This window comes from Carettochelys insculpta, chromosome 30 (genome assembly GCF_033958435.1).
Source record: "Carettochelys insculpta isolate YL-2023 chromosome 30, ASM3395843v1, whole genome shotgun sequence".
In the NCBI taxonomy this organism is placed as follows: domain Eukaryota; kingdom Metazoa; phylum Chordata; order Testudines; family Carettochelyidae; genus Carettochelys; species Carettochelys insculpta.
The window spans coordinates 8,530,452-8,549,788 of NC_134166.1; the positions used below are offsets into that span (position 1 = coordinate 8,530,452).

The 19,337-nt window shown below is 47.9% G+C and overlaps 1 protein-coding gene across 2 annotated transcripts in view; it reads left to right on the top strand.

The window, feature by feature from the left end:
- The window catches only part of SELENBP1 (selenium binding protein 1), a 32,253-nt gene extending 22,917 nt beyond the window's left edge, over positions 1-9,336 (top strand). For both annotated transcript variants that reach the window (XM_074980771.1, XM_074980770.1), the window contains 6 exons: positions 264-442; positions 3,179-3,257; positions 5,617-5,738; positions 6,294-6,386; positions 7,210-7,328; positions 8,210-9,336. In XM_074980771.1, the coding sequence (XP_074836872.1) occupies positions 264-442; positions 3,179-3,257; positions 5,617-5,738; positions 6,294-6,386; positions 7,210-7,328; positions 8,210-8,372 (755 nt within the window). In that variant the 3' untranslated portion in view covers positions 8,373-9,336. The remainder of the gene's footprint in view (positions 1-263; positions 443-3,178; positions 3,258-5,616; positions 5,739-6,293; positions 6,387-7,209; positions 7,329-8,209) is intronic.
- Positions 9,337-19,337: the final 10,001 nt, after the last annotated feature.

The window sequence follows — 19,337 nt, forward strand, 5'->3', positions numbered from 1 at the left end:
AAACTTTTTGGTGAAAATTGAAATAAAAAACGTTATTTCCACATTTTCTGTTATTGAGTCCCCTCATTGAGTAATGGGCCTATCTTGTTCTCAGTCTTCCTCTTGCTTCTAATATATTCTTTTAATATAGGCCAGAGCTGCAATAACTCTCCTTGCCAGAGGTATTTAATTGCTTAACTGTCTGTCTACACTCTTGGAATTGGCTTTTCTCCAAGGCTAAAATCAACTCTCCTGACTTTATTTTGTTTGACTTGGTGTCTCAGGGCGCTATGGTCGTCATATTAACGTGTGGGACTGGACGACTCATGTCCTCACCCAATCAATTGACCTGGGGGAAGACTCCATCCCTCTGGAAATCAGATTCCTCCACAACCCCGATGCAGCAGAGGGTTATGTTGGCTGTGCTCTGAGCAGTGCAATCCATCGCTTTTACAAGACAGGGGTAAGCACTCTAGGAGCATGAGACAGAAGGCAAAGTTTAAACAGCAGCATGTCTCAGAAAACCACAAGGCTACTTAGGCTACAGCTACACTACAGAGTTATTTCAAAATAAAGTTTGTTAGCATCTAGATTATGCACATGCTGTTTTGAAATAAAATCAAAATAGCGAGTGCATTATTTCAAAATTGGTAAACCTCAATGCAGGTGAATAATGCCTATTTCAAAATAGATGCTATTAAGACACGGAATAGCGCTGTTCCTAAGTAAGCCATAATGGGCTCCAATGCCACTATTTCGAAATAGTGCAATGTGTCCAGAAATGCTATTTCAAAATAGCTGGGTACTAGTTCGAAAGACATTTTAGCTGTGTCTACACTAGCAATTTCTTTTGAAAGATTTTTCAAAAAAGGGGCTCTTTTGAAAGATCCCATGGAGCGGCTACACACAAAAAGCGTTCTTTCGAAAGTAAATCAAAAGAATGTGGTACTTTTCTTCAAATCACTCCTCCTTTCCTGTTCCAGGAAGAGTGCTCTTTTTTGAAAGCTTCTTTTGAAAGAAAATGTGCATAGACACTCCACAGGGCCCTTCTTTCGAAAGAGCAGTTCTCATGAGGCCTGATTTTTTGATCCCTGGCCCATTCTTTTGAAAAAATGGGGGCTGTGTGGACACTCTCTTTTGAAAGAGCAGATCACTCTTTTGATGTGCTTTTTTGTGTGTGGACGCACTCTTTCAAAAGAAGTTCTTCCAGAAGAGCTTCTTTTGAAAGATCTCTGTAGTGTAGATGGAGCCCAAGTGCGTGGTTGTTATTAGTTATTGTGAAATAGCTGTTTTTAAATATCTTATTTCAAAATAGGGCTGCAGTGTTGCCATAGCCTTAGACAGTGAAAATTAGTTAGGATAGATTTGGGCAGCATCTGTTTTTGTATTGCACCCAAAGTGACCAAAGCTGTGTGGCTCTATGAAGCAGCACATCTCCCAGACAGGCCATGAAGAGGAGCCAAATCTGTGGGCCAGAAGGCCCAAGAAAATTCTGCTTGTTCCCAGAGGAAATCAACAGATCAGTGCCAATTATTAGATTGGGAACTCTCACAAACTGCAGGAATTCTCAATGTCCACTGAGCCTGGACAATGCCTTTACAAGACAGCCAAGCACTGAGATAGTTAATAAATCCAGTGCAAAGTTCCCTCTTCTTTTTAACATTCCTGGGCAGAATACATTTTGTTATGTGCACCGCCAGTAGAAACTGACTGTTGGCTGTGAGCGCTCTGCCAATCAGCTGGACAGCACCTGAATCTCTCCTGGGTGACCGCCCAAGTGCTCAGCTGACAGGGAACACTGTTGGTAACCCAGGAAAGGATAATATCCCCAATTATGCTCCCAATCTCTAACTACTTTTAAGTGAACTGTTTAGCTCTTGAGAACTGGGTGGCTTGAGAGGTCACACCAAACGCCGTGTTCTTACAATATGGTTCTTGTTCTCACTGGAGAAGATTTCAGAGGAGAAGTTGAGTGAGGTAATATCTAGTACTGAAACAACCTCTGTTGGAAGAGACAAGCTTTCATGCTTACTTACAAGCTCTTCTCCAGGTCTGGGGAAAGTACTGTGCCACAGCTAAATACAAGGTGGAGTTCCTGTAAAGGACATTCATTTTGAATCTTAAGGCGGTCTAGAGAACTGCTTAAGTGGCATTAAATTGGGTTATAATTATCTAGACTCTTTATAGTGAACTAAGTGGCCCAGTTGCTACTGTCTGGCCCTCACATGTTCTTTGTGGTCTGTGCTAAAGGCTTCTGCAGGATGGTTGTGTTGGGAAGATACAGCCTGTAGATAGTTCTAGTACAGTTCCACAGTCTACAGTTATACATACAGTTCTATAGACTGTACCAAGCCTCTGAACCCCCCTCTCCTTGGCCTATACCTAAAAGCAAGGTTGATCCAGGGCAGCTAACAGACATCACCAGACTCTGGGCAAAGTGTGGTGTGGTGGCTGCAGGCACCCAGAATGTGCAGGGACTCTGACAGAAATGGAGGGCCTGGGACATAGCTTCCCTCTGCCAGCCTGTCAGTGTCATCCAGCACACACCACTCAGGGCTCCAGCAGGGATTTAAAGCTCCTGGGGTCTGCCCACCGCTGTTGCCTTGGTAGTGGCAGTGGCAGCCAGGAGCCCTGAGGCCTTTTAAATTGCTGGGCTCCAGGGCAGGTGCCCCTTTGCTTCCTTCCGCCACTCCAGTCAGCAGGTCTGCATTGATTTAGCTGCATCACACAGGGTGTGAAACACTGACGCCTCAGAGACTTAGGTAAGTTGACCAAAGCCCTGGTGTAGACACTGCTAGATCAATAAATTCTGCCACCGACCTAACTACTACTTCTCAGGGGGTGAACTGATTAACTCAGATCACCTTCTGTGGCTGTCGCCAGCGTCTACAATGCCATAGCAGTGCCACTGTAGCATCGGTAGTGCAGACACAGCTCCTTGTCTGTGCTCCAAAACCTGAGCTATTGTTGAGGTCCCATGAACAATGCTTCTATTTTTAGTACTGACAGGTAGTGTAATCATTAACTCTGCGGTTCCAACTTGTAGCTTATTTACTATTCCCCTCAATTATGAACATGTATTTGCAGTACCTTTGTATATGCTAGGTACACACTATCACATGCTTATTCCACATCTGCCCTGCGTAAATGGGTTCTTGTTGACTTACCATAAGGGAATATTATGTTTACTCTCATACAGAATGGAAAATGGGAAGCAGAGAAGGTGGTCCAAGTGCCCAGCAAGAAGGTGGAGGGTTGGCTGTTTCCTGACATGCCAGGTTAGTGTAAGTGCATTTTGGGATGTTCCTCCAGAACCCTCATGTTCTGCAACTAGCTCGAGCATCTCATCAATGAATAGCAAATGCTTTTTTCAGGAAATTAGTAGAAGAGCTTATCAGTTAAACAACCTCCAATTGCCTACCCATTTGTACTAATAACTGCCAATGTGTATTCAGAGTAGGAGTATGGTTTCCCTTAACTGAAACACTAAGGAGGGAACCAAAGTCTTGTCCAATGGAATATTCTTCTGCTGTGTCCTTTGGACCTCTTACCATCACTAATAGTTGTTACATTCTCCCTCAGGTTGTCCTGTAGCAGATTTATGGGGTGTCAAATTCCAACTGGTCCCTGTGTTTGGGACACCCCTTCCACATCTAAAGGATTGGTTAGGGAGAGCCCATTTCCCAGTTGGATCCTTTCTATTCAGTCCAGGCCTCTGGTTCCTTCCCATCTGCAGTCTAATGACCATAACATCACTTCCTGCCATTTTCTCCCCAGTCCCCAGTGGTGGAAATGGTGGCTGTAAAGTATCACTGGGAGCTGTTTGCTCCCAACGTGTCTCCCCTGGCCATGAAGGACTCACTACTACATTTAGGCTACGTCTACACGTGCAGCCAACATCGAAATAGCTTATTTCGATGTTGCGACATCGAAATAGTCTATTTCGATGAATAACGTCTACACGTCCTCCAGGGCCGGCAACGTCGATGTTCAACTTCGACGTTGCTCAGCCCAACATCGAAATAGGTGCAGCGAGGGAACGTCTACACGTCAAAGTAGCACACATCGAAATAGGGATGCCAGGCACAGCTGCAGACAGGGTCACAGGGCGGACTCAACAGCCAGCCGCTCCCTTAAAGGGCCCCTCCCAGACACAGTTGCACTAAACAACACAAGATACACAGAGCTGACAACTGGTTGCAGACCCTGTGCCTGCAGCATAGATCCCCAGCTGCCGCAGAAGCAGCCAGAAGCCCTGGGCTAAGGGCTGCTGCCCACGGTGACCATAGAGCCCCGCAGGGGCTGGAGAGAGAGCATCTCCGCCATGGAGGACCCAGCAATTTCGACGTTGCGGGACGCGGATCGTCTACACGGTCCCTACTTCGACGTTGAACGTCGAAGTAGGGCGCTATTCCTATCTCCTCATGAGGTTAGCGACTTCGACGTCTCGCCGCCTAACGTTGAAGTTAACTTCGAAATAGCGTCTGACGCGTGTAGACGCGACGGGCGCTATTTTGAAGTTGGTGCCGCTACTTCGAAGTAGCGTGCACATGTAGACGCAGCTTTAGTTTTTTTCTGAGAACAATTTTATTCCCCTTTACACAAAATGCAAGCAAAATCTGAGAACAAAACCATTCCTCAGCCTGTCCTGGGTTACAGCTCCCAGGGCCTTTCCCACTTTTATTCTCTGTCCCTCCTGTTTATGGGCCTACTACCAGGCACCATCTCCCCCTTCTCCTTCCTCAACCCTACTCCAGGCCATTTGCCTGGAAGTGGCCTCTCTCTCCATCACGTCCCAGAGAAGCTAAGAACCCACCTGCAGCTTTTCTTGCTAGCAGAGCTCTCATCCTTTGTAGCCATCTCAGGCCCCTTCCCAGCTAGGCCCAATAATTACACATCCACAAAGTCTCTATCTAACCAGGATCAGATGGAAAGGTAGCCAGTCAGTCACAAATGAGGCTGGGTTTGACTCCCACAGGTGGCCAAGCCAGCCTCTGACAGAAACTAGCTGCATCATTTTTGTCTTAGCCTGAAAGTTTGAGTCATAGTAGCATGGGATGTCCTGTTCCTTCCAAGAGCAACTTAAACACAATGATCCTGGAGCAGGGTTCAATTTGGATTCTCCAGCATTGTACCTCTGGGTAAGGCCCATGTACAGCATGCTAATATTCTGTCACCAGTTACTACTTGAGAACGCTGTAGTTAGAGGAGTGGTGGCTTCTGCTCAGCTGAGCTTGTGAACTACCATGCAGGAGATTGGGTTTGACCTCACCTCCAAGGTGGCTGCTTGGAGTTTGACAGACAGTGATCTCTGGAAAAAATGTGAACATCTCTGGGGGAACTCACAATAGTTGTGTTCTCTTGGGAGTGGGTTGAACCTGAATGGAACCCTGATAATTAATGAGGGTTGAAGAGAGACCTGGAGAGGAGACAGAGGAAATACAAGAATATGGCTGAGACATCCCTTTGCTTGGGGCCTGGCTTTCATATCTGAGCTAGGTTTGTCTGCTCTGGGTCTGTGCTGATGTTCTATTACTGGGGACCTAAGAAAGGCATATATGTGGCCGTGTGAGCCTTGTTATCTTTCTGCTTCTCTCTGTGTGTCTTCTGACTCCACCTTTGTCCACTTTCTCCAAGGTCTCATTACTGATATACTGATCTCACTGGATGATAGGTTCCTGTATTTCAGCAACTGGCTCCATGGAGACATTCGCCAATATGACATCTCCAACACTCAGAAGCCCAGACTGGTGGGGCAGGTAAACCAGAGTCATAAAGGCAACCTGGAAAACCCCATCTCTTTCAGAGGGAAAAGGATAGTTTTTATTTTGCATAAGGGTTAGATGGTTAATTCAGTACCGTTGTGGGCCATGTTTCTTTCATACACGCAGACCCTGATATCTGTGTGCCTGTAAAGGGGTTCAGGGGTCCCCAAGCACTGCATCCCATCCGCAGGCAGGAGTGACTCTTGCTCATCAGGTAGAATGGGAAGTTTATTAGTTGACAGAGGTGCAGGTCAGTAGAGGTGTCAGTACAGGAGGCAGAGACAGTCATTCCAATCCATCTTGGAGAGAGGAGCTAGCTTCCCCTCAGTACAGGCTAGCTGCCTTCCCACTCTCTCCCCAGCTTCTAACTGCTGCCTCCCATTCAAATCCCAGCTCAGCTCCTCCCTGCGCTTTGTTGAGGTCAGAGGTGTTACCTGCCAGCTTTGGTTACAGTCCAGGGGGTCCTCCTTAGCCTCTGTGCGCTGCTCTGCCTGTCACACACCCACCCACCCTCCACTCCATCACAGTGCCACGTCCCTTGGCTTACAGGTGTTTGTGGGAGGCAAAATTCCAAGAGACGGGCCAATAGTGGTGGTGGAAGACCAAGAACTGGAGTGTCAGCCAGAGCCTTTTGTGATCCAGGTGAGCCATGCTGCCTGTTTCCCCACTGCTTCATAAATTTCTCATCTCTACCAGCAGCTGTCTCTTGGCGTGTGCCAGCTCACACTTCCTACATGAGTGCCAGATTCTGCACTCCTTACCGAAGCAACACCCAGTTGTGTGCAATAGGATTTTAGCCTCTGACGATGCTATGGAACAAGCAGTGGAGCTGAGAGCCTGCCTGGGCCCCTGGGCAACATGTTTGGGTGTGGGGAGGAGCAGCTCTGTGTTCCTGGAAAGGGTGGGGCTGAGGGCAGCAGGACCTCCTTGCTGCCTGGAGTGTGGTGTCCCTCCCCTCAGCCCTTACTCCTGCCTGGAGTACGTGATGTGGTTCTCCAACTGTGATTCCAAGGGCCTGGTACTCTGGCCACCACCACTGCTACTGTGGCAGTGGTGGCAACTGGAGCCCGGGGCCTCCTTAAATTGCCAGGCCCCAGGACAACTGCCCCCTTGTCCCCACCCCTCCATCAGCTTGCCTGGGAATGAGGCCCTTTCTGGCATAGCCCAGTCTGTGTATGCAGCTGGCACACATCCCAGGAACCAGAGGCTTGGGTTTAAAGGAAAAGGTCCAGTTGAAAAATGGGTTCTACCATGACCAACCAATGATTTCAGGCAAGCAATCAGCCTCTGTTAGAACTGCTCCATGCCAAAATACAAGGGCTCCCTGCCCCAGGCATCCAGGAACGCTGTCTGTTGTTCTGCCAGGAGCAGAACCTGCCTTGCTGCTGTGCTCCCTGCTGTTGCAGTTTTTTTGTGATTCCCCCAGCAGCTTATAAACCCACATCTTGTTTTCCCTTAACATCAGGGGAAGAGGGTGCAAGGCGGGCCTCAGATGATCCAGCTGAGCTTGGATGGCAAGAGACTGTATGTTACCACGTCCCTCTACAGCGCGTGGGACAAGCAGTTTTACCCTGACCTTGTCAAGTAAGAAACCTTTCTCAGATGGGGAATCCCATGGCTAGCCATAGGCAGCTGCATCTGCAGCAGAAGCCCCTCAGTGGAAGTGGGTGATGTTTGCACCATCTCCACAGCCCCACAGTTGTGGGCAGGAAGTCTGCCTTTATTAGCTCCTTGCACACTGCTTACCCACCTAAGGGTTTCACACATCAGTAAAAATCACACTTAACAGGTATCACACTCTGTGTGCTCTGTCCACTTTAACAGTGTTTAATGTGAAAATCATTCCTTTAATCTTGCAGTAGGGGCTCGGGGCAGTGGTGGTGATTCATTAGATACCAGTAGTTTGCAGATAGCGTAGCTGACAAGAAACCTGTGTTGCTTCAATACATTAAATGCTCAAATTGTTCAGTACTTAACTGCTCAGATACCTTATTTTTATTCTGTAAAGCAGATGCTTTTCTCCATGATCACATGAGGGTGTGGCACAGCTCACCTATCACTTGCAGTTAATCCATAACTGCACATCTAGTTCTAGTCCCTGCTCATTCATTGCCTGCTCTAGGTCAGAGTTTTCAGTGGAGCAATATAACTCCTGAGGAAACATCTGAGTGTGATCCCCAGTCTTCTGCTGAGTGGTTCAATGTAGTTCAGAGAACCTGCATTGTAATGATGCTGAAGCCTTTGCTATCACAATGGGCACTACCATCTGGATTGCAGATAACCTCCAGTTCCAAACACCGCTGTGGTGTGCAAACATTGAAGTCAGGGGCTTGTCTGCACTCAGTCTAAAAGACCTCTTCTTTAACTTGAAAATCATGAAGAGAAGAGCAAAGTCTAGGAGGCTCTTAAACTAGGACACTGCCTCTTTCCCCATCCCAAAGTGTGCTTTCTTTTCCCTTGCTCAGGGAAGGCTCTGTCATGCTGCAGATTGATGTGGACACTGAGAAAGGTGGACTGACGGTGAACAAAAATTTCCTGGTGGACTTTGGGAAAGAACCTGACGGACCCGTCCTTGCTCATGAGCTCCGCTACCCTGGTGGAGATTGCAGCTCTGATATCTGGGTCTAATTGTTGCATATGGGTGCCTGTGTGTGTGTGTCCCTCTCTGATCCTACACAGAGGTGTGAAAAAGGCATCAGTGGGTCTGATCAGGTGGGGTTCTATTTACTATGGATTTGTGGATTTTCCTGGGTGCTGAGCCACACAAGCCCTGCACCTGTCTGCATGCTCCAGGCTGAGGCAGCCAAAGGAATGTCTCTCGCCACAGAACATGATGTCTTGCTTACTTCTCTTCCCCCTCCTTATGCTTGATAGCCTGTCTGTTCACGGATGGCCATAAATGTTGTACCTGTGTTGTAGGACTCTGACTCCTGGGGATCATCTGCGAAGAGGGATTCTGCCAGCTTCTTCATGTCAAGTGGTACAGACATTAATATCTTGCTAGACTTCCTAAACTGGCAGTTAACCGATGGGGCAGATCTACAATTTTGAGCACATACAGTTAGCCTTGGAGTTCAATTCTTCTCCACCCAGTCTTTGGGTTTAATAACAAAGAATCTGTGATCTGTGTGTCCAGGGCTATTGCCAAGACCCAATGCAACGAGCCCCTGTGCCAGCACATCGCTCCACCAGCCCTTTCAGATGACTAGACTTACCCATTTTAATTCCATACAGGAGAGTCATGGAAACATTGATTTTTCTCTTTACTGTAAAATTATAATCATTCAAGCTTTAGGCCTTTTCTGTGCTCAAACATTTAATGGATTAAGGTTCAGTACAAATTTAAAGCACAATAACCGAATAACTGCATGCAGGGACACATTTATTCCAGAAGAGAGAATTTATTTCTGTTTAGCGTAATGCACATATGACTTAGTCAGTGCCCTGTTGCACAGCGCTGTGTAAACAGGATTTGGTTGTAGTCTGAAAATGGTGTCTGTTTCCTGAAGCTGGACTGTATTTTTTTCCTGTGCGGCAATGGAGCACTTAAACTGCTTCAATAAACAAATAATAAAATTGTCCTTTGCACCCAGTTAAATCTTTATGTCCCAATTTTATCTCTTCTGCATCTTGCAGGCAGCAGACAATGTAAGATGGTGATTCCTGAATCGTGTCTCTGAAAATCAAAGCTATTCATGTCCCTAAAATCTCTTCAGGGTAGTGCCCTACTAAATTCACAGTCCATGCTGGTCAATGTCACGGTCATGACATTTTAAAAATGGTAAATGTTGTGATTTCAGTGATTGAAATCTGAAATTTCTTTGTGGTGTAATTGTAGGGGTCATGGCTTAAAGAGGAGTTGTTGGGGGAGGGGTTATGAGATTATTGGGGGGTTGCTGTACTGGTACCTGTACTTCTGCACTGCTGCTGGCAATGGTGCTGGGCAGCTGGAGAGCAGCAGCTGCTGGCTGGGAGCCCTGCTATGCCAACAGCAAAGCAAAAGTAAGCCTAGCATGGTATGGTACTGCTGGCAGCATACCAGCTTCAGAGCTGGGTGCCCAGTGAATAGTCACTGGTCTCCAGCCACTCAGCTCTGAAGGCAGCACAGAAATAATACTGGCAATACCATGGTCCCAGCCCGCTAAAATAATCATGTAATGCACCCGCCCTCTGCATGTTCCTTTTGCATCAGGACCCCCTGTTTGCAAAAAACTGGTCTCCCCTCCTGGAATCTGCGCACCAAAGACCAGATTTCACAGAGGGAAACCAGATTTCATGGTTCAGGATGCATTTTTCATGGCCTTGAATTTGGTTACTTAGAGGAAAGACTTTCCAAATGCTTTAAAAAAATTCCAGAAACCAGCAGGTACAAGGTTTTCCTGTTCACAAAGACAGGAAAGATATTTATGTTATTGCTGTCAAAATCCCTAAACCATAGTACTCACTCTATTCAGTTCCTGATCCATAATATGAAGATGTTGGTACTTTGCCACACCACTGCAAGTGTAAGGAAACAGGGCATCAACAGTCTTGCCTAGTAGTCACAGCTGGGCTCAGGTATGCCTATCAGGGATGGGAGTGGCCAATCTGGAGCTAGAGGACTCACAAAGCCTGGTCCCATAAACAAGAGACAAGATGAAGGGCTGGGGTCAGAGATCAGATGCAATGTTCCCTCGAATCTTTTCCATCCTTGTGCAGAATAATTTTTATGTGCACTGAGGCATGTGCAAATGTGCACCATCAAGAGAAACAAAATCCTAGATGTGGGCACTCTGCTAATGAGCAGGGCAGCATTTGACTCTTTCCAGAGTCTCCTAACAACCACATGGCTTACAGGGCACACTGAGATTCAGAAGTAGCACCAGGTTAGAATCGAGAGGCAGGAATCAGGGTCCAAGTCAGGCTGGAGTCAGATCAGAGGACAAGGAAAAGTCCGGCATTTCAGCAAACCAAGGTTTGCCTATATGTCCAGACAACTTTTGGAGGGCAATCCCTGTGGTTTTGCAATGGTACTTGGCCAATCAGAGGGCCAGAAGATACTGTCACTTTGGATCTCAAGAAGGTACTTCCTGCAGAACCTACTCTCCACAGCTCCCTGGCTGTACCACTGCCTGGCCTCTTAGGGGCAGTGTGGGTTTATCAACCATTCCAAGGTTCTCACACCAAGGCCTGGACAATACATACACTAATGATTGTAAAGTGCTCGTGTGCTACAGCCACATAAGGGCTTGTCCACACAGAACTGGAGATTGACACTCCAGAGATCTATCTCCCAGGGTTGATTTACCACATGTAGTAGAGACACACTAAATCAACTGCTCGTCACTCTCCTCTCAACCCCAGTAGTCCATCCATACACCTCCCGCTGTGGGAAGCCTGCAGAAATTTGGCTAAAGATACTTCGACTCCTGCTGCATTATTCACATAGCTGGAGCTGTCTGTCTAAAGTCAATTTTCTCCCTAGGTGTAGACCTCCCCTAAGTCCCAAAGACAGATGATCAAGCACAGGAATGGGTAATACTTTTTGCTGGGGTTGGGGGGGCACTCCAAGATTTTGGGTAAGGGGTCAAGAGCCATGTTCTTCTACGGAGGGAGTGCAGGGTTTGGGATGGAATTGGGTGCAGAAGGGAGCCTGGGATGCAGGACTGGGGTGCAGGAGAGAGAGTGGGGTCTGAGAAGAGGAAGTGGAAGAGGGAGTTATGACTTGGGGCAGGGGATTTGGGTGCAGAGTCCAGGAGGGTGTATGGGTGCAGGAGAGGATTCTGGCCTGGGGTAGGCTGCAGGGTGGAGGGAGTTGGGGTGCAGGAAGGCAGGGTGCCAGAGGTACGCTCTGTCCGAGAGCCGCTTACCTAAGTAGCTCCCAGTCAGCAGCACTCTCAGGCAGGCTTCCAGGCTTGCCAGCAGTCCTAGACCACTCCATGTGGCTCTGGCCAAGCCTTGGCCTGCTGCCCCGCCCCCAGCAAAAGTTGGCCAGAAACAGGCCAATGGGAGCTGAGAAGTTTTGTGGAGGGTGAGGACAGTGCACAAGGCTTCTGGCCCCTCCCTTCCACAGCTCAGAGATCCACAGGGAGCAGCCAGCTGTGTTGAGTGGCACAGCTCTGTGCAAAGGGGCAGACCCCATACCAGAGTAAAAGGCTTGGTGGATCAGACCTGGCCCATAGTCTCTATCTTGCCCACACCTAATCTAGCACAACCTAGTTGTAATTGTTACCTACTTGATCCTTTCCATCCTCCTAGGGTAGGTCTTGACTGGGGCAAAAAGTGTGTAGAACTCCCTGTGTCACTCTAGCCTGGGTGTAACATTGGTTAGCTGCTCGAGTTGATGCTAGGCAGGCATTTGGATTTCACCTTGATGAACCAGTGCATCACGCTAGCTCAACCAGGTCAGTGTAGTGCAGTTACCTTCCAAGTAGATCTTTTAAGTCCTGGTCAAGGTGATTTCAGTCCCCATAAAGTATTTAATAGGCTCTCTGTAGTTACTCTCATTTTACAATGGTATAAATTAAATTCACCCTCCACCTAAATCGAATGGAGCTCCTGGTCCTCTAACCCCTTGACAGGGGCTGAGAAGACAGTTATATTGAACTCTCTACAAACTCTTCTAGCGTACCCACATGGAGAGCAGCCACATACACTCTTTGCAACAATGCTTTCTGTGTTTCGTGGGTTCTCAACTTTGGTTCCAGTTGCTCCACAGCTGTTGATGGTGTGATGACTTCCACCTGAGAAGGATGGTTCTTCAGTAAGATCAACTTTGAATTAACCCCTAGAGACAAACTTCAGTTCTGGACAGTCTTCTTCCTTGGGCTTCTGGATGTGATTTTCCTCCTGGCGCCATGATGGATCTAGCGCCAGAAGGAAAACGCTTCAAAGAACAAAAGCTAAGGCATCCTTCTGTCACGGAGTGTGGGGATCACCAAGCCCTGCACCCCATCTGCAATCAGATGTGACTCTCATTCAGCTGGTAGAACAGAGGTTTATTTGGCAACAGGGACACAGCGGAGAACAGACTTGTCAACACAGAAACCAAAAGTAGTCAGTACAATCCATCTTAGGGAGAGGAGGCCTAGAGGGGGTCTCCAAGCCAGGGCCCTGGACTTTCTTCCTTTCTCTTCAGCCAGAGGAGACTCCCTACTCAACTGCCCAGGTCCAATTTAAATGAGCCAGGCTCCTCCTCTCTCCTTTGTCCCATTTCCTGGGGAAGAAAAGTGTCACCTGGTTGCCCAGATTACAAAGAGAAGGGAGGGCCATTGCCTACATGTGAGAAGTCACCACACTGAACTCCCATCTCCAACTATGCATTGATGCCATGCCTAGAGAGACTGTGGCACCCACGTGAAGGTACTACCGGACAATAGGAACACATGCACCCTAACAAGGGGAATAAAATCTCGAACTCCACTTCGTCACAGCTTCTAGCGTAGCAAGCTGCCAATGTGAAACCTACAACTGCAGTCACTACAAAGCCAACGGTTCTCATCTGGGGATTGCTTAGGGATTTGGAGGAGCAGTGAACAGAGCCCTTCACGTTGATTTTAACTGGGGGTAGATAACTCATCTGCCATTTAAAACATCAGCCTTCGCCACTGATTTCCACAGCAGTCTGCCCCAGCAGTAAGGGAGCATGTCGAGTATCAATGGCCCAGTGGTAGCTATTGCCAGGCCAGGCTATGTCAGCGAGGTCTGGGAAGCCTCTGCCGTAGCCAGGCAGGGGTGAGAACCCCTTGGAGGTGGATGCTTTCCTTTTCCAAAAGCAAACCTTCTGAACGCTGGCACTCCCACGGCCGATGGCTCTGCTTGTCTTCCAGAGATGTGGTGGTTACACTCCATTACCGCCTTTCAGTTCCCCAAATCACTGTTGCTTTAACTTTGCTGGTGCTCTGCCAGCTGCTTCTTTACTGTCAATTAAGCTAGCTGCACACACTGAAATTTCCACTTCCCCCAGGGGCCTGGCATGAGTTCAGCTCCTTCTCCCCAACCATCACTCGCAAGAGGGAACCACTTCCCTGTTGCCCTTGAGTGAAATGGAGGCAGCTAATTATGATCTGTGTTCTGATGGTGCTCAGGGAGCCTTGTTGCAGAGCACGGCTCCCTGGCATCAAGTGCTGCGTAGACATGTAACTGTCATGGTCTCTGCTCTGCACACCTTACAGCCTAAGTACAAGGAGCAACAGCTGGTGCATGGAGTGGACAGGGACAGCGGATTTCTCCCAGCATACCATTACCACACGTTCTGTAGGCATCACGAGAGAGGAGAGGTTTTAAGGAGGCTGTGGAGGTGGCCTTGTAGATTTCCTTTTGATAGGGAGCTCCTATCACAAGGGGCTGCGTGGATGACAGCAGGACAGAGCTGGTTCCAAAGTTGAGCAGTGAATGCTGCCATCCCGGGCAGAGCTCTTGACCCATCCCTAATAGAGGAGAGGAGCAGATGGGAGAGTTGAGCCAGGAAAGAAAAAAAGAAGTCACTTGTGTTTGATGTGTGGAGAAGGGGAGGCAGTGCAGGGATGCAGCGAGAGGGGTGACTCACTCCAGGGGGAGTGGGGAGCAGGATAGGATGCATCCAGGCCAAGAAGAAGAGTCAGCCCCTAAGAAGGAGGATGAAGTGGGTCTGCCCAGGAGCTCTGGTGGGGTGGATGACAAGAAAACGCCACGCTTGAAAGATGTGATGCAGGAACAAATGGCAAGATTCAGATGAGTCCAGGATATGAGGATGGATAGAGAGGGCCAGGCTGACTGTAGAATGCCCCAAGTTATGTGTCAGAGTGAGAGACTGGACAGGAGAGAAAAGCTCTGTGTTGCCGATACTGAGCTTAATCTGCCTGCTTGGTGGCCACCATGAGCAGTGGGAGAAAGGGCAGGGCTGTAATTTGGGTAGAACAAGTGTGATGCTTCATTGGGTACCCAGGGTTGTGGGGCCTTTAGCTGCTTCTGGACCTACAGTGACTCCACCAGCCTCTGTCAATCCAAACACTGCCTCACCAGTGTGCTCCCACCCCCCTGGTTTCCTTCGCTCTGTACAGGTCAACAATAGGCCATGCCAGCCTAGAGTCCTCCCCCAGACCCTCTGCTCCCAAGGAAACAGCACATACCCTGATTCAATTCACGCTGCTTAACATGCAGCACTCACCTGTATTTGTAGTGAAAATAAGAACACGTTGGAAACAAATCACATCATGCTTTTTAGCAGAGCCCAAACGTAACTCACAAGCGTTCCACTGTCCCCTCCAAGGTAGCTTATCTCAAGAGCTTGCCAACCAGTTTGGTCGAGCCCTTGTAACTGCCTACAGACAGGCTTGGACGTGGACCTCTGGAGCATAGTGCAGGAGCTGCTACAGGTTGAGCTAAAAGTCAGCTGCTTCTCAGCTAAGGTGGTAGAGAAGACTCATTTTTTTTATGAGTAAGTGGTCTAGGTGCTTCTACATGGGCCAGTGAACCACATCTAGGTGTGTCGTTTGCACCCACTTCACATAAGAGAAAGCCTTCTGGCAGCTTGGCCTCTCCAGTGGAAGGACTACATGGAGAATTCACCTACACTGGTTATTGTTTCAGTTATGCAGTCTTACTCCTACCTAGCATCACCCCAGTTTGCTCTTTCCTGTAGCCCCCTCACAGAATCACAGAATCACAGGGCTGGAAGGGACCTCAGGAGGTCATCTAGTCCAGCCCCCAGCTTCAAGCAGAATCAAACCCCACTAAATCATCCCAGCCAGGACCTTGTCCAGCCAGGACTTAAAAACCTCAAGGGATGGAGAATCCACCACCTCTCTAGGCAACACATTCCAGTGCTTCACCACCACCCTCCTGGCGAAGTAGTTTTTCCTAATATCTAACCTACACCTCTTCCTCTTCAACTTAAGACCATTACTCCTTGTTCTGCCATCTGACACCACTGAGAACAGTTTCTCACCCTCCCTTTTAGAGCTCCCCTTCAGGAAGTTGAAGGCTGCTATTAAATCACCTCTAAGTCTTCTCTTCTGTAAACTAAACAAGCCCACATCCCTCAGCCTCTCCTCATAGGTCTTGTGCTCCAGCCCCTTAATCATTTTTGTTGCCCTTTGCTGAACCTGCTCCAGCAAATCCACATCCTTTTTATACTGGGGGGCCCAAAACTGGACACAATATTCCAGATGTGGCCTCACCAGTGCCGAATAAAGAGGAATAACTACTTCTCTAGATCTGCTCGAAATGCTTCTCCTAATGCACCCTAGTATGCTGTTAGCCTTCTTGGCTACAAGGGCACGCTGTTTACTCATATCCAGCCTTTCATCCACCATAACCCCTAGGTCCCTTTCCATCATACTCTGCTGAGCCAGTCGGTCCCCAGCCTGTAACAATACTTGGGATTCTTCCACCCCAGGTGCAGGACTCTACACTTCTCCTTATTGAACAGCATCAGATTTCTTTTGGCCCAGTCCTCCAATTTATCCAGGCCCGCAATCTACTGATCAACATTAACAGCCCTCATGAACCATTCAATATTCAGTTTGCATGTGACCAGCCAGAAGGACGTAAGTGCCATGTCCACCCCTGCCTGGGAAGAGTGTGTGTGCAGCACCTTTTTGTGACCTGCCTAAAGTCAGAGACCTGTAGAACATAAGCTGTTGCCTGTAGACATAGAATAATAAAATGGAAGGAACCTTGAGAGGTCATCAAGTCCAGATCCTGTTCCAAAGATGGGACAGGGAGATATGGGGGGGAGGGGTGGATCCTCCAAGCCCCGGGGAGCCGGGAAGGAGGCGGCCGCTGCCGGCGCTCCCCAGCAGCCCTGGGGAAGGGCAGCCGCCAGTGAACCCTGTAAGCCCTGGGGAGGACACACCTGCCAGCCTCCCTGCTTCCCTGAGGCTGGGGGCAGGGGAGGCAAATATGGGACAATAAGTCCCTTTTAAAAAAAAAGAAGCTGGGACACCTTTTTGGCATCCCAAATATGGGACCGTCCTGCCCAGTATGGGACGGATGGTCACTGAGCTCATTAATGACTGTAACATAGTTGAAACAAAATGTCTGGGGGGAACCAAAAACATTAGCAGGCATAATATACTACTTGAGAGCTTATCTCGTGCCCACAAATTTTTCTTAAACAAATAGGCCTTCTCTGACTTGTGCAGATTACTGCAATTAACAAAGGGCCGTTACTTTTTTGCTATATCCCATATTTTTTTCAAGTTGGCTTCAATTATTTGATGATCATCATGCGATTCAAGCAGGGCCTCAGCCGTGACTCTTCAGCGACTTGCTGTACACACATCTCACAGGGATTCCGTTGACTGGTGTGACACATGCTTTTGTCAGGGACTTTGCAAGATGTTCTTTGACACACTAATAGGTAACTAGCAGCCCGAGGGGATCCCTGAAACCCCTATGCCCTCTGCCGGTTGGCAGCAAGAGGTCTTTGGGGCACAAAGAGCAGCCCAGAGTGGCTAGGCAGATCTGGGAGTTATCAGTTTCAGGTGGTAGATGAAGTGTAGCAGAAGAAGAAGAGGTAACTGAGGTCAGAGCCCTGAAGAAACCCCACAGGAAACAAAGAAGTCCCTCTGGTTGAACCTGCTCTTGTAACTGCTCTTCTAGTAATGAGCACAGGCATGGCACACAGTAAAATTACAAAGACATAAGGTGGAAAGGAGATTAGAACAGAAAAAATATGCTGCCAGCGTGTTGGAGGGAGAAGTGGCCTTAAGGGTTATGTAGAAGAAAGCGAGATCCTGGAGATCAAAGCCTGAGACCTAAACCAAGGTTGGCAAAAGCCAGGCTTTAAAGTTATACATCCACTGTCCAGTACGTGAACTTGGCAAAACCTGCCTGGCATTGCTAAAAACACAGGCACTCTAAGCAGTATTAGGCACTACATCTGCAGGTAAACATATACCCCCAGGATGCGTTGCACTCAGATAAACACCTTGGTAGTTGGATGAAGACCCCTCAGCTCTGCAAAATAAGTATCTAGAAGTAAGCTGCCCATTTTTGACAGAGAGGGCCATTAACCTTTGGAGCATCTTACCTAGGCACCTGGGGAATTCACTTCAAACGTAGGTGCCGTTTCTGTGGGTGCTCTAGGGCTGGAAAAAATTATTGGCTGTTTAGCCCCCAAAGGCAGCCAGTTCCCCCGCCCAACACCTTCCACCTGTCAGCAGCTCCACAAATCAGCTTCTACCCGTCTTTCCTAGCACCTCCTGCCCGCTGAAGTCAGCTGTTCCCAGAGTGGGGCAGGGCTGGAAAAGACAGGCCTGGTGTATAGTGGGGGTAAGATGCGGGGTTGGGAGAAAAGGGGGGTGGACCCGGGGCAGGGCAGGCGTGCAACACCCTCAGGGGAAATAGGAAGCTGGCACCTTTGTCTTTAAATCAAGCCTGTATGTCTTCCTAAGAGATACGAAATAGCCCATCCAGAAGTTATGGGCTGGAAGCAGAAATTGGCTGAGGTTCTTTGGCTTGTGTTGCGCAGAAGGTCATATCAGATGGTCATAATTATCTGACCCGAAAATCTATCAAAACTGGGCTTTGGAGAGCAAAACTAGGCTCCATTCTCAGGGGGTTTCTGATGCTCATGCTGAAGTGAAAGAAAACCCGCTGGACTGTTCAAACTTTTCCAGCAAGTTTCAGCGAGATGGTTGGGGAAGATTCTGATGTTATCCAGACAGTGTTCACCCTAGTGACTTGGGGCTATAAATTTACTATGAATAATTGGCCAGGGTCAAGGTTGGTATCCACACCCCACACAGATTTTGGAACCCATGTTACTCATTCAGATAAATTATCGGTCACTTTTCCTTCAAAACTAGCAGTGTCCCGCTCTGGCCACCAGTTATGGGAGGACTACAAGGCAGCTGGGTGGACCACAAGGTGGGCCATAAGGTTGTCTTTTTGATCTAGTCTAGGTCCAGCAGCCTGATGTCCAGGAAGACAAAGCCAAACTGCCCAGATTTCCAATTTTACACATTTTATTCGTATGAAACAACGACGTAAAATAAAGTCCCTATAAACAAACCTGATGAAAAGAAAGTAAGATCAAACTATTCTAATTTTCAGGTTATTGGAAGAAACTGCTTGTTGGAAGCTCTGTGTAATAATTGAGTGAGGTAGAATTTTCTTCAGCCATGATCCTCAAAAAAAAAAAAGGTATTGTCATTTTCAATGCCACTTAATAGATTTAAGTTTCAGACAAGTCGTGAATACAAGATGGGTCAAATTGCTCTCAACTTGAAGGTAATGTAGAGACCACATCTCTGGCAAATTTGAATAAAGCACACCCCATTTGAAATCAAGGGCATCACCCCAGGGGTATTTGATGAGGTCATTATGACATAAACCTCCCTGTTCCAGTAATTTTGTGCCCTAAAATTCTACATGTCTGGAAGTGTATCTAGTCGGTCTGTATGTAATCTGAGCCATGTGAGGTCACATGACAGCACATAGACATCATCTCTACCATTTTACCACACCCGCACTCTAAAGTGATCTAAAAATTGCAACACTAGCAAAAAATTGGAACTGAAATTGTAGACCAACCACTAATCAGACATTCATTCCACCATGCATGGACAGTTCCTGTTTCACAGAAGATGCAAATAATTTTCTCTTGCATAAACAACAAGAAATCCT